The sequence below is a fragment of the Mobula birostris genome, chromosome 3 (assembly GCF_030028105.1).
Source record: "Mobula birostris isolate sMobBir1 chromosome 3, sMobBir1.hap1, whole genome shotgun sequence".
Lineage (NCBI taxonomy): Eukaryota > Metazoa > Chordata > Chondrichthyes > Myliobatiformes > Myliobatidae > Mobula > Mobula birostris.
In genome coordinates, this window is record NC_092372.1 from 49,422,347 (window position 1) to 49,434,388 (window position 12,042).

A 12,042-nucleotide genomic window follows, 5' to 3' on the forward strand; every position below is an offset into this window, starting at 1 on the left:
TTATTTCCTTTTCTTCTGTGAGACTTTTGCCATTTTTGTCTTGGATGGTGTTTACTTTGGCTTGTCTTTCTTTGGTAAGATCTTTCACCAGTTGGAATGCCTTCCTTGTGTTGTTGTTGGAGAGGCTGCCTTCAATGTCCGCACATTGTTTGGCTATCCATCTTTGCTCTGCTTCCTTCATTTCCCTCCTGATTTCCTTGTTGATTTTCCTGTATTCTGTTCTTCCCGCTGCTGTGTTTTTATGTTTCTTTAATTTCCTTCTTGTGTCACACATATCTAGTATCTTGTTAGTGACCCATGGTTTAGACTTGCAGCAACTTTTCCCCAGAATCTTGCTTGCTGTTTCCATTGTCACTGTGTTAAAGTTATTTGTGGTGGTCTCCAGGTCTTCATCAAGAAGGAGTATTGGTGCAAACTCCCCCCCCCCCAATTGCTGCCTGAAATTCTTCAGAGGTGCCATGGTCTTTCAGTTTTTGGAGGTCGAATCTCAGCTGCTGTTTTTTGGCTTGTTGCTTCTCCTCAAGGGCACTCTGATGTTCATCATGACAAGGTCATGGTCACTGCCCACGTCTGCTCCTGGGGATGTTCTGGTCTTCAGTCTGTTCACACCAAATTTGTGCCATCTTTGCACCAGGATGTAGTCAATCTAGTGATGTTGACCACTGGGGGCATGCCAGGTCCACCTTCAGGATGCTTTGTGCTCTCCAAGTGTGTTCGACAGCACCATGTTGTTATAACTGGCAAATTCCAGCAGGCGTAGTCCCCTCTTATTGGAGGTGTCATTGCATGAGGAGCCGATGAGATTTCCCCAATCATCTTCTGCGTCTCTGCCCACCTTGGCATTCTAGTCACCCTGAATGATCAAAATAACTTTTTTGTCCACCTTGTTGATGCATCTTGTAGTTTCCTATAGAATTCTTCAATGTGTTCATTGTCATAGTCTGTTGTTGGGGTGTAGACTTGAACCGCTGTGATGTCGAATGGTTTTGCTCGCAGGCGGATGGTCATGAGCCTGCTTGACACTGGTTGGCATCCTCGAACAGCATTCTTGATGGACTTGTTGATTAGGAACCCTACGCCATTTTCATGTCCATTCTCTTCTCCACTATGATAGAGTACACGTCCTTCCTCAGTATGCAGTTCTTCAGCGTTCTTCCATCTGGCTTCACAGAGACCGAGGAGGTGCCAGTTGTATCTTTCCAACTCATGCGTGACTTCCTTGAGTTTCTCTGCTTGGTTCAGCATTCTTACATTCCATATGGCGATTGTGATGTTCTCTCTGCCACGGATCTTCTGTGTCGAATCTTATTCGACACAGAAGATAATACACCTAACATATGTATAAAAATAATTATAGGTGATTGCAGTTACCTTTATGTTTTGATTTGCTATCATATTAACTGATAAATCATTGTCCGTGTTTTCCATAATTGATTGTGCTTCATTTCATTCAGGAGAATTTTATTGCTTATATTGTACTTGTCTTATTTCTTTCTATTCCAGGATGTCTCACGTTCTTCAGTTTGAAGAACAAACAAGAAAAGTAAAGGATGCAAACATGCAAGATGAAGACACATTTGAAATACACGATCCCCGGAATCCAGTGAATAAAAGACGAAGGGAAGAAAGTAAGAAGATCATGAAAGAGAAAAAAGAAAGAAGATAAACCCTAACATACCTAAAAGAAGAAGCTGTATATATATGATAAATTCTTCACAAATCATCCAGTGTCTGCTAATATTTAAGCAGCTTGAAGCAGTCTGTAATGTTACAAATTTGCCAAGTGATGCTCATTGAAAGAATACATTTTCTAATAATTTTTCTTCAAATAGCAAGAAAATAAATTTTATTATAGCAATTTTTTTTGTTCTTCTGTAGTGTCTTTAATAATGCCAAGTATTTTATGTCTCCTGTGCACAAACTGCATCATTACCTGGTAGAATACTCTTTGTAAAGTTTAATATTTCTTCCTGCAGCCTTCACATGCTATCAGAACTTAAAGCTGTACATCTGGCTGTACTTCTACTCCCGGCTTACATGCAGAGACTGGGGACCACAGCACTAGTGGTGAGAACCATGAAGGTGTGGTCAAGAGAGGTGGACGAGCAGTTACAAGACAGCTTCAAATTGGTGGAATGGGCAATATTCAAAGATTCGTCTGCAGATGCCACATTTATCACCAGCTCCATCAAGACCTGCATGGATGAATTTGAGCCTTCAAGAACATATTGTACATACTCAAAGCAAAGGCCATGGATAAACCTTGAGACTTACTGTCTACAGAGGGCTAGATCTGTGGAGTTCAATACCGTTGATCCAGAACTCTACAAGAAGTCCAGATATGACCTATGGAAGGCTATCTTGAGAGTGCAAAGACAATTCTGAATGAATTTAGATACAAAATTAGATGCAATTCAGCTCTGGCAGGGTCTAAAGGCCATGACCTCCTACGAAGTGAAACCCAGCATCATAAATAGTTGTGATACTTCACTGACGGGTGAGCCTAATTCCTTTTATGCATGCATTGAAAGGGCGAATAAAGCCACATATGGTAACGCTAAGTTATCTGTTTCAGAGGCCAATGGCAGAACATCTTTCAAGAGGTTGAACCCTCTCAAGGTGATGGTGTATCTGGTAGGGCACTGAAAATCTGTGCCAACCAACTGGTGTAAGTTTATAGCAGATGCAATCTCACTAGCTCTCCACTCGGCCTTGGACCAGCTGAGAAACAGCAATACAGTCAGCCCTCCTTATCCGCGAGGGATTGGTTCCGAGACCCCTCACGGATACCAAAAAATGCGGATGCTCAAATCCCTTATTCAACCTGTCTAAATATGGTGGATCTTAGGACCCAACAGAACCCCAGACCTTATTTAACCTGTCTCAGTGCAGTGGGCATTAGGACCCGGTGGCGGAGCTCTGAATCCACAGTGTTTCTGTTCACGAAAATAATCACGATCACGATTTAAAATAAAGTGGAAATAATAAAGCGATCGGAAAGAGGTGAAACGCCATCGGTCATTGGAAAAGCGTTAGGCTACAGTCGGTCAACGATTGGAACAATTTTAAGGGATAAAGTGAGAAAGGCCCTGCCCCGATGGAAGCTACAATTATTACTAAGCAACGCAGTGGTTTAATTATTGGGTTTTTGGGTTTTTGATCCTCCACATCAACCCAGCACGGATGGAGAGCGCGCTCGGGAGTGTCTGTCACTGGATCGAACTCAGGAATTTCCAATCCCGAGCCCAGCGCTGAAACATACGTTTCTTAAGTGTTTTATATGCATAGAAAGGTAAAATTACTAAGACAAACGTTTAACTAACTGGCGCTAAATAATATCAGATGTACCTGTTCCGACTTACTTAGTAAGAGAACTTACAGGTTTTTTTTCAATCCTGATCCACGATAACCTACGCACATCCTCCCGAATACTTTAAATCATTTCTAGATTACTTATAATACCTAATACAATGTAAATGCCATGTAAAATAGTTGTTATACTGCATTGTTTAGGGAATAATGACAAGAAAAAAATGTCTGTACGTGTTCGAACAACAAGTGCTGGAAGAGCACTTCCAGGTTTTCTCGATTCACAGTTGGTTGAATTCGCGCATGCGGAACTTGCGGATAAGGAGGGCCGACAGTACCTACATCAGGCTGCTGTTTATTGATTACAGTTCAGCATTCAACACCATCGGTTCCTCAGTACTAATCAAGAAGCTTCAAAACCTGGGCCTCAGTATCACCCTCTGCAACTGGATCCTAGACTTCCTCATCGGGAGACCACAGTCAATGTGGATTGGAGCTAACATCTACTCCTCATTGACAGTACAACACCAGTGCACCTCAAGGATGACTGCTTAGCTTGTCATTCTACTCGAGTCTTTCTCAACCTTTCTCCCCTGGAGGAACCCTTGAAATAATTTTCAGGTCTCAGGGAACCCTTGCATAAAAAATTATTATATCCAGAGCTCTCAATACGTTACTGTGATCAGCAAATTGTAGATATAGTAATCCAAAAATAATTGTCAATGCTCTTTTGAGTAGGGAATGAATTTTTAGCCAACCTCCCTTGGAAAAAAAAGCACCAGATAGTTAAGCTTAGCTTGCCTTTCTTGAAATTAATCTCTTTCTTTCTCTTTCATAAATTTTAAAAACTCATAGGGCAATCTAATAAATTTCTCAGTTCTGGGTTGAACTTGAGATAAGCTCACATGGATTTCACCTTCAACTGAAATGAGACAATTGCTGTCCTCGCTCTTGATGCTGGTTAAACAAGAAGTAACTTGCTCACACATGTAAGTAGCTGAAAACTGCAGCAAAATGTTCATTGCTTTCCTATGCAGGATACTCTTCTTTCAGAGAAATCCAGGGCTTATCCAGGGGCAGGTCAGTAAATCTTATCTTGAATGCATGATCAGATTGCCACTCACAAAGTTCTTCTTCTCTCAAAATCAAGTTCTCAGGCCGAGCAGAAGATTCAGAGAAATGGTCCCTCATCCAGTCATACAGTGTTGAAAAGGAGGAAAAATGCTATTCAATTTTGTTCAGCAGTTCTTGCAGATGGTTTTCAATAAGACTCAAGACTTTCTGATATCCTTCCTCACTCTCAAGCCAAGCAGCAATGGAAACATTTCAAGATTTCCTTTTTCAACATGATTTTTCCAAAGTTTCAGTTTCCTTTTAAATCCAAGAATCTTGTTACTTGAATTCAACATATTTTCTTCAGGGCCTTGCAGAGACTTGTTCAACTGGTTCATATGATGAAAAGTGTCTGTTAAGTAGGTCATCTTCTGCAGCCATTCTTCATCTTCAAAGCACTTGGCAAAACCTGTCCTACTATTTTCTTGAAAGTACTCCTGCAATTCACCTTTCAGCGCAAACACCCTATTGAGAACTTTCCCTCTGCAAAGCCACCGTATTTTTGTATATAGCAGGAGATTGGTGTGCTCCTTGTCCAGGCTTTCACAGTTTTTCAAACATTCTTGAGTGAACTGGTCTTAAAACTACTAAATAACTTCCCTCCTCCACTTTTTACTGACTGTGGCTTTATTTTCAAAAGCTTTAATCCGTTTGTTTTAAGATAGTTATTTAAAATAATCAGCACTTGTACATGTCATATGCCTGTAATTCGTACAGTTGAAGTCGGAAACTTACATGCACTTAGGTTGAAGTCATTAAAACTCATTGTTTAACCACTCCACAGATTTCATATTAGCAAACTACAGTTTTGGCAAGACGTTGAGGACATCTACTTTGTGCATGACACAAGTAAATTCTCCAACAATTGTTTACAGACAGATTATTTCACTTTTAATTGACTATATCACAATTCCAGTGGGTCAGAAGTTTACAAACAAAATCAAAAGAAATCAGCCAAGACCTCAGAAAAAAAAAATTGTGGACCTCCACAAGTCTGGTTCTTCCTTGGGAGCAATTTCCAAATGCCTGAAGGTACCACGTTCATCTGTACAAACAATAGCACGCAAGTATAAACACCAAGGGACCATGCAGCCATCATACCGCTCAGGAAGGAGACGCATTCTGTCTTCTAGAGATGAATGTACTTTGGCGCGAAACGTGCAAATGAATCCCAGAACAACAGCAAAGGACCTTGTGAAGATGCTGGAGCAAACAGGTAGACAAGTATCTATCCACAGTAAAACAAATCCTATATCGACATAACCTGAAAGGCTGCTCAGCAAGGAAGAAGCCACTGCTCCAAAACCGCCAAGCATTTTGAAAAGCTCGAACAGATAGATAGAGGTGTAGCTCAAGTGGAGGGCCTGTGGAAAGCGGCCAGTGAGTGAGTAGGGAAAGAGTGGAGATTTGAGGGTTTGACAAGAGGCGGAGGACAAGCTTGCTCGCAGTTAGTCTTTACAATGCCTCCTGAAAGGTGATGTGCCTCTCATGTGAGATGTGACAGTCTTGGGGGAACGTCCCTCTCCCGCAGAGTCACATCTGCCAGAAGTGCATGCGGCTGGGCGATCTGGAAGACCGTGTAAGGAATCTGGAACAGCAGCTGGATGCCCTTCAACTCATAAGGGAGAATGCGGCAGTCATAGATGAGAGCTTTCACAATGCACTGGAGGAACTCAGCAGGTCAGTCAGCATAAGTAGAAAAGATTAGTCGATGTTTCGGGCTGAAACCCTTCATCAGGACTGAAGGAAGAACTTTGGGGAGGGTTTGAAGAATGCTGGTAGTTGAAAAAAATCAGTAATTTGAAAGACAAAGGGGTGGGGGAGGGGAAGCAGGGAGGTGATTGGTAGGAGAACAATGCGCAGTAGTAGAAGGAGGCGGAACTATGAGGGAGGTGATGTGAAATAGGGATAGAGGAAGGGAGGGGGAGGGAATTACCAGAAGTTGGAGAATTCTATGTTCATACCAGAGCTACAGGGAGGTAGTCACACCTAGGCTGTCGGAAGCAGGTCGTTGGGTGACAGTCAGAGGGGGGAAAGCGAAGGTGAGCAGACAGGTAATGCAGAGCACCCCTGAATAATAAGTTTACCATGCTGGATACCATTGGTGGAGACGACCAACCAGGTGTGAGCCACGGTGGCAGGGCCTCCGGCACTGAGTCTGACCCGGTGGTGCAGAAGAGTGGGATGGAGAAGAGGAGAGCTGTCGTCATTGGAGACTCTATAGTCAGGGGAGTAGACAGGAGATTTTGTGGATGTGAGAAGGACACCCGCATGGTCTGTTGCCTCCCGGGTGCCAGGGTCCGGGATGTGTCTGACTGGGTGCACGACATCCTGGTACGAGAGGGAAAGCAACCGGAAGTCGTGATACATGTTGGTACGAACGACATAGGCAGGAAGAGGGATGAGGTCCTGAAGTATGAGTTTTGGGAACTAGGCAGAAGGCTGAAGAACAGGACCTCAAGGGTGGCGTTCTCAGGATTGCTGCCAGTGCTACGTGACAGTGATGGTAAGAATTGGAGGAGATAGCAGTTGAATGCGTGGCTGAGGAGTTGGTGCAGGGAGCAGGGTTTTAGATTTTTAGATCATTGGGATCTCTTCTGGGGAAGGTGGGACCTGTACAGGTTGGATGAGTTGCACCCGAACTCGAGGGGGAGCAATATCCTTGCAGGTAGGTTTGCTAGCATAGTTCGGGAGGGTTTAAACTAATTTGCAAGGGGGATGGGACTGGGAGCGATAGAACAGTGAAAGAAGTGCATGGAGTAAAGCCAGATCTAACATATAGAGAGGCTTTGAGGAAAGAGAAGCAGAATAAATGGTGTAAAGACAGTAAGGTAGAAGGGCTGAAATGTGTGGAGCTCAATGCAAGAAGCATCAGGAACAAAGGTGATGAACTGAGAGCTTGGACACATACATGGAATTATGATGTAGTGGCATTCTATAGGCCCCCTGGTAGCAGCAGAGATACAGAGGAGCAGATTGGGAGGCAGATTTTGGAAAGGTGTAAAAATAACAGGGTTGTTATCATGGGTGACTTTAACTTCCTTAATATTGATTGGCACCTGAGTAGTTCCAAGGATTTAGATGGGGCAGAGTTTGTTAAGTGTGTCCAGGACGGATTCTTGTCACAGTGTGTGGACAGGCCGACTAGGGGGAATGCCATACAAGATCTAGTACTAGGTAATGAACTGGGTCAGGTCACAGATCTCTCAGTGGGTGAGCATCTGGGGGACAGTGACCACCACTCCCTGGCTTTTAGCATTATCATGGAAAAGGATAGAATCAGAGAGGACAGGAAAATTTTTAACTGGGGAAGGGCAAATTATGAGGCTATAAGGCTAGAACTTGTGGGTGTGAATTGGGATGATGTTTTTGCAGGGAAATGTACTATGGACATGTGGTCAATGTTTAGAGATCTCTTGCAAGAGGTTAAGGATAAATTTTTCCCGGTGCAGAAGATAAGGAATGGTAGGGTGAAGGAACCATGGGTCACAAGGAAGATGGAAAATCTAGTCAGGTGGAAGAAGGCAGCATACATGAGGTTTAGGAAGCAAGGATCAGATGGGTCTATTGAGGAATATAGGTAAGCAAGAAAAGAGCTTAAGAAGGGGCTGAGAAGAGCAAGAAGGGGGCATGAGAAGGCCTTGGTGAGTAGGGTAAAGGAAAACTCCAAGGCATTCTTCAAATATGTGAAAAAAAAGGATGACAGGAGTGAAGGTAGGACCATTTAGAGATAAAGGTGGGAAGATGTGCCTGGAGGCTGTGGAAGTGAGCGAGGTCCTCAATGAATACTTTTCTTCGGTATTCACCAATGAGAGGGAACTTGATGACGGTGAGGACAATATGAGTGAGGCTGATGTTCTGGAGCATGTTGATATTAAGAGAGAGGAGATGTTGGAGTTGTTAAAATACATTAGGACGGATAAGTCCCCGGGGCCTGATAGAATATTCCCCAGGCTGCTCCATGAGGTGAGGGAAGAGATTACTGAGCCTCTGACTAGGACCTTTATGTCCTCATTGTCCACGGGAATGGTATCGGCGGATTGGAGGGAAGCGAATGTTGTCCCCTTGTTCAAAAAAGTTAGTAGGGATAGTCCAGGTAATTATAGACCAGTGAGCCTTACGTCTGTGGTGGGAAAGCTGTTGGAAAAGATTCTTAGAGATAGGATCTATAGGCATTTGGAGAATCATGGTCTGATCACAGATAGTCAGCATGGCTTTGTGAAGGGCAGATCACGTCCAACAAGCCTGATAGGGTTCTTTGAGGAGGTGACCAGGCATATGGATGAGGGTAGTGCAATGGATGTGATCTATATGGATTTTAGTAAGGCATTTGACAAGGTTCCACACAGTAGGCTTATTCAGAAAGTCAGAAGGCATGGGATCCAAGGAAGTTTGGCCAGGTGGATTCAGAATTGGCTTGTCTGCTGAAGGCAGAGGGTCGTGGTGGAAGGAGTACATTCAGGTTGGAGGATTGTGACTAGTGGTGTCCCACAAGGATCTGTTCTGTGACCTCTACTTTTCGTGATTTTTATTAATGACCTTGATGTGGGGGTAGAAGGGTGGGTTGGCAAGTTTGCAGACGACACAAAGGTTGGTGGTGTTGTAGATAGTGTAGAGGATTGTCGAAGATTGCAGAGAGACATTGATAGGATGCAGAAGTGGGCTGAGAAGTGGTAGATGGAGTTCAACCCAGAGAAGTGTGAGGTGGTACACTTTGGAAGGACAAACTCCAAGGCAGAATACAAAGTAAATGGCAGGATACTTGGTAGTGTGGAGGAGCAGAGGGATCTCGGGGTACATGTCCACAGATCCCTGAAAGCTGCCTCACAGGTAGATAGGGTAGTGAAGAAAGTTTATGGGGTGTTAGCTTTCATAAGTCGAGGGATAGAGTTTAAGAGTCGTGATGTAATGATGCAGCTCTATAAAACTCTGGTTAGGCCACACTTGGACTACTGGTCCAGTTCTGGTCGCCTCACTATAGGAAGGATGTGGAAGCATTGGAAAGAGTACAGAGGAGATTAACCAGGATGTTGCCTGGTTTTGAGAGTATGCATTATGATTAGAGGTTAGGGGATCTAGGGCTTTACTCTTTGGAGAGAAGGAGGATGAGAGGAGACATGATAGAGGTGTACGAGATAATAAGAGGAATAGATAGAGTGGATAGCCAGCGCCTCTTCTCCAGGGCACCACTGCTCAATACAAGAGGACATGGCTTTAAAGTAAGGGGTGGGAAGTTCAAGGGGGATATTAGAGGAAGGTTTTTTACTCAGAGAGGGTTGGTGCGTGGAATGCACTGCCTGAGTCAATGGTGGAGGCAGATACACATGAAGTTTAAGAGACTACTAGACAGGTATATGGAGGAATTTAAGGTGGGGGGTTATATGGGAGGCAGGGTTTGAAGGTTGGCACAACATTTTGGGCCGAACGGCCTGTAATGTGCTCTACTATTCTGTGTTAAAAAAGCCAGACTACAGTTTGCAAGGGCACATGAGGACCAAGATCTTACTTTTTGGAGAACTGTCCTCTGGTCTGATGCAACAAAATTTGAACTGTTTGGCCATAATGACCATCGTTATGTTTGGAGGAAAAAAGGTGAGGCTTGCAAGCCAGAGAACACCTTCCCAGCTGTGAAGCATGGGGGTGGCAGCATCATGTTGTAGGGGTGCTTTGCTGCAGTAGGGACTGGTGCACTTCACAAAATAGATGGCATCATGAGGAAGGAAAATTATGTGGATATATTGAAGCAACATCTCAAGACATCAGCCAGGAAGTTAAAGCTTGGTCACAAATGGGTCTTCTAAATGGACAATGACCCCAAGCATACCTCCAAAGTTGTGGCAAAATTGCTTAAGGACAACTAAGTCAAGGTACTGGAGTGGCCATCACAAAGCCCTGTCCTCAATCCGATAGAAAACTTGTGGGCAGAACTGAAAAAGCGTGTGCGAGCAAGGAGGCCTACAAACCTGACTCAGCTACACCAGGTCCGTTTGGAGGAATGGAAAAAAATTCCAGCAACTAATTGTGAGAAGCTTGGGGAAGGCTACCCAAAATGTTTGACCCAAGTTAAACAATTTAAAGGCAATGCTACCAAATACTAACGAACTGTATGTAAACTTCTAACCCACTGGGAAAGCGATGAAAGAAATAAAAGCTGAAATAAATCATTCTCTCTACTATTATTTTGACATTTCACATTCTTAAAATAGAATAGTGACCTAAGACAGGGAATGTTTCCTAGGATTAAATGTCAGGAATTGTGAAAAACTGAGTTTAAATGTATTTGGCTAAGGTGTATGTAAACTTCTGGCTTCAACTATAGTCTTTTCAATTTTGCTGAGCCATTGCTGCATTTGTATGTTGTTTGCCACAGAATAGGCACGACGGAATAGGTTATTTCTTCAGCGGTTTGAACGGGGCACAACTGCGCAAGCGCGTGGAGGTCGGCCAGTGAGAACATCGGGAAGAGTTGAAAAGTGAGCAGAGTTTAAAAGGTGACAGTTATTTCTTCAGCAGTTTAAACGGGGCGCAACTGCTCAAGCACGTGGAGGTCACCCAGTGAGAACAGTGGGAAGAGTTTAAAAAAAAGACAGATTTACAGAGCGGGCATCGGAGGAGCAGGTGATGGAGTAGTGGGAGATAGAGTAGGAAAGCTTTGGCTCAACGGGGCTTAGACGATAAGGGATCGAGGCCAGGTAGGTTATCTATTTAAAGTAAAGACAGAAGGTATGTGTGTGAGGCCAGTTTTCTGTGCTCGGTGTCAGATGTGGGAAGTCCTGGAGACTCCCGGCTTCCCAGATGACCACATCTGCACCAGGTGTGCTGAGCTGCAGCTCGATGACCTTCATCTGGTCAGGGAGGGTGAGGACGTGATAGAGAGGAGCTATAGGCAGGTAGTCACCCCGGGATCACAGGAGACAGAGAAGTGGGTAACAGTCAGGAGAGGGAAGGGCAAGAAGCAGGTGCTTGAGTACTGTTGGGGTGGATGGCCTACCTGGGGCTGAGCCTCTGGCACAAAGTCTGGCCCTGTGGCTCAGAAGGGTAGGGAAAGGAAGAGGATGGCAGCAGTGATAGGGAACTCTATAGTTAGGGGGTCAGATAGGCGATCTGTGGACGCAGGAAAGAAACGCGGATGGTAGTTTGTCTCCCAGGTGCCAGGGTCCAGGATCTTTCTGATCGTGTCCACGATATCCTACAGTGGGAGCGAGAACAGCCAGAGGTTGTGGTACATATTGGTACCAACAACATAGGTAGGAAATGGGAGGAGGTCCTGAAAACAGACTACAGGGAGTTAGGAAGGAAGTTGGGAAGCAAGATCTCAAAGGTAGTAATCTTGGGATTACTGCCTGTGCCACGTGACAGTGAGTATAGGAATAGAATGAGGTGGAGGATAAATGCGTGGCTGAGGGATTGGAGCAGGGGACAGGGATTCAGATTTCTGGATCACTGGGACCTCTTCTGGGGCAGGTGTGACCTGTACAAAAAGGACAGGTTGCACTTGAATCAGAGGGGGACTAATATCCTGGCAGGATGGTTTGCTAAAGCTATTGAGAGTTTAAATGAGAATTGCTGGAGGGTGGGAAATGAACTGAAGTGACGGAGGAAAGTGAGGTTGCCCACAAA

The 12,042-nt window shown here is 44.3% G+C and overlaps 1 protein-coding gene across 1 annotated transcript in view; it reads left to right on the plus strand.

The window, feature by feature from the left end:
* The window catches only part of cwc27 (CWC27 spliceosome associated cyclophilin), a 155,153-nt gene extending 153,306 nt beyond the window's left edge, over positions 1-1,847 (plus strand). Inside the window, exon 14 of the mRNA XM_072252606.1 lies at positions 1,504-1,847. Coding sequence (XP_072108707.1) covers positions 1,504-1,666 — 163 coding nt within the window. The 3' untranslated portion in view covers positions 1,667-1,847. The remainder of the gene's footprint in view (positions 1-1,503) is intronic.
* The last annotated feature ends 10,195 nt before the right edge of the window (positions 1,848-12,042 follow it).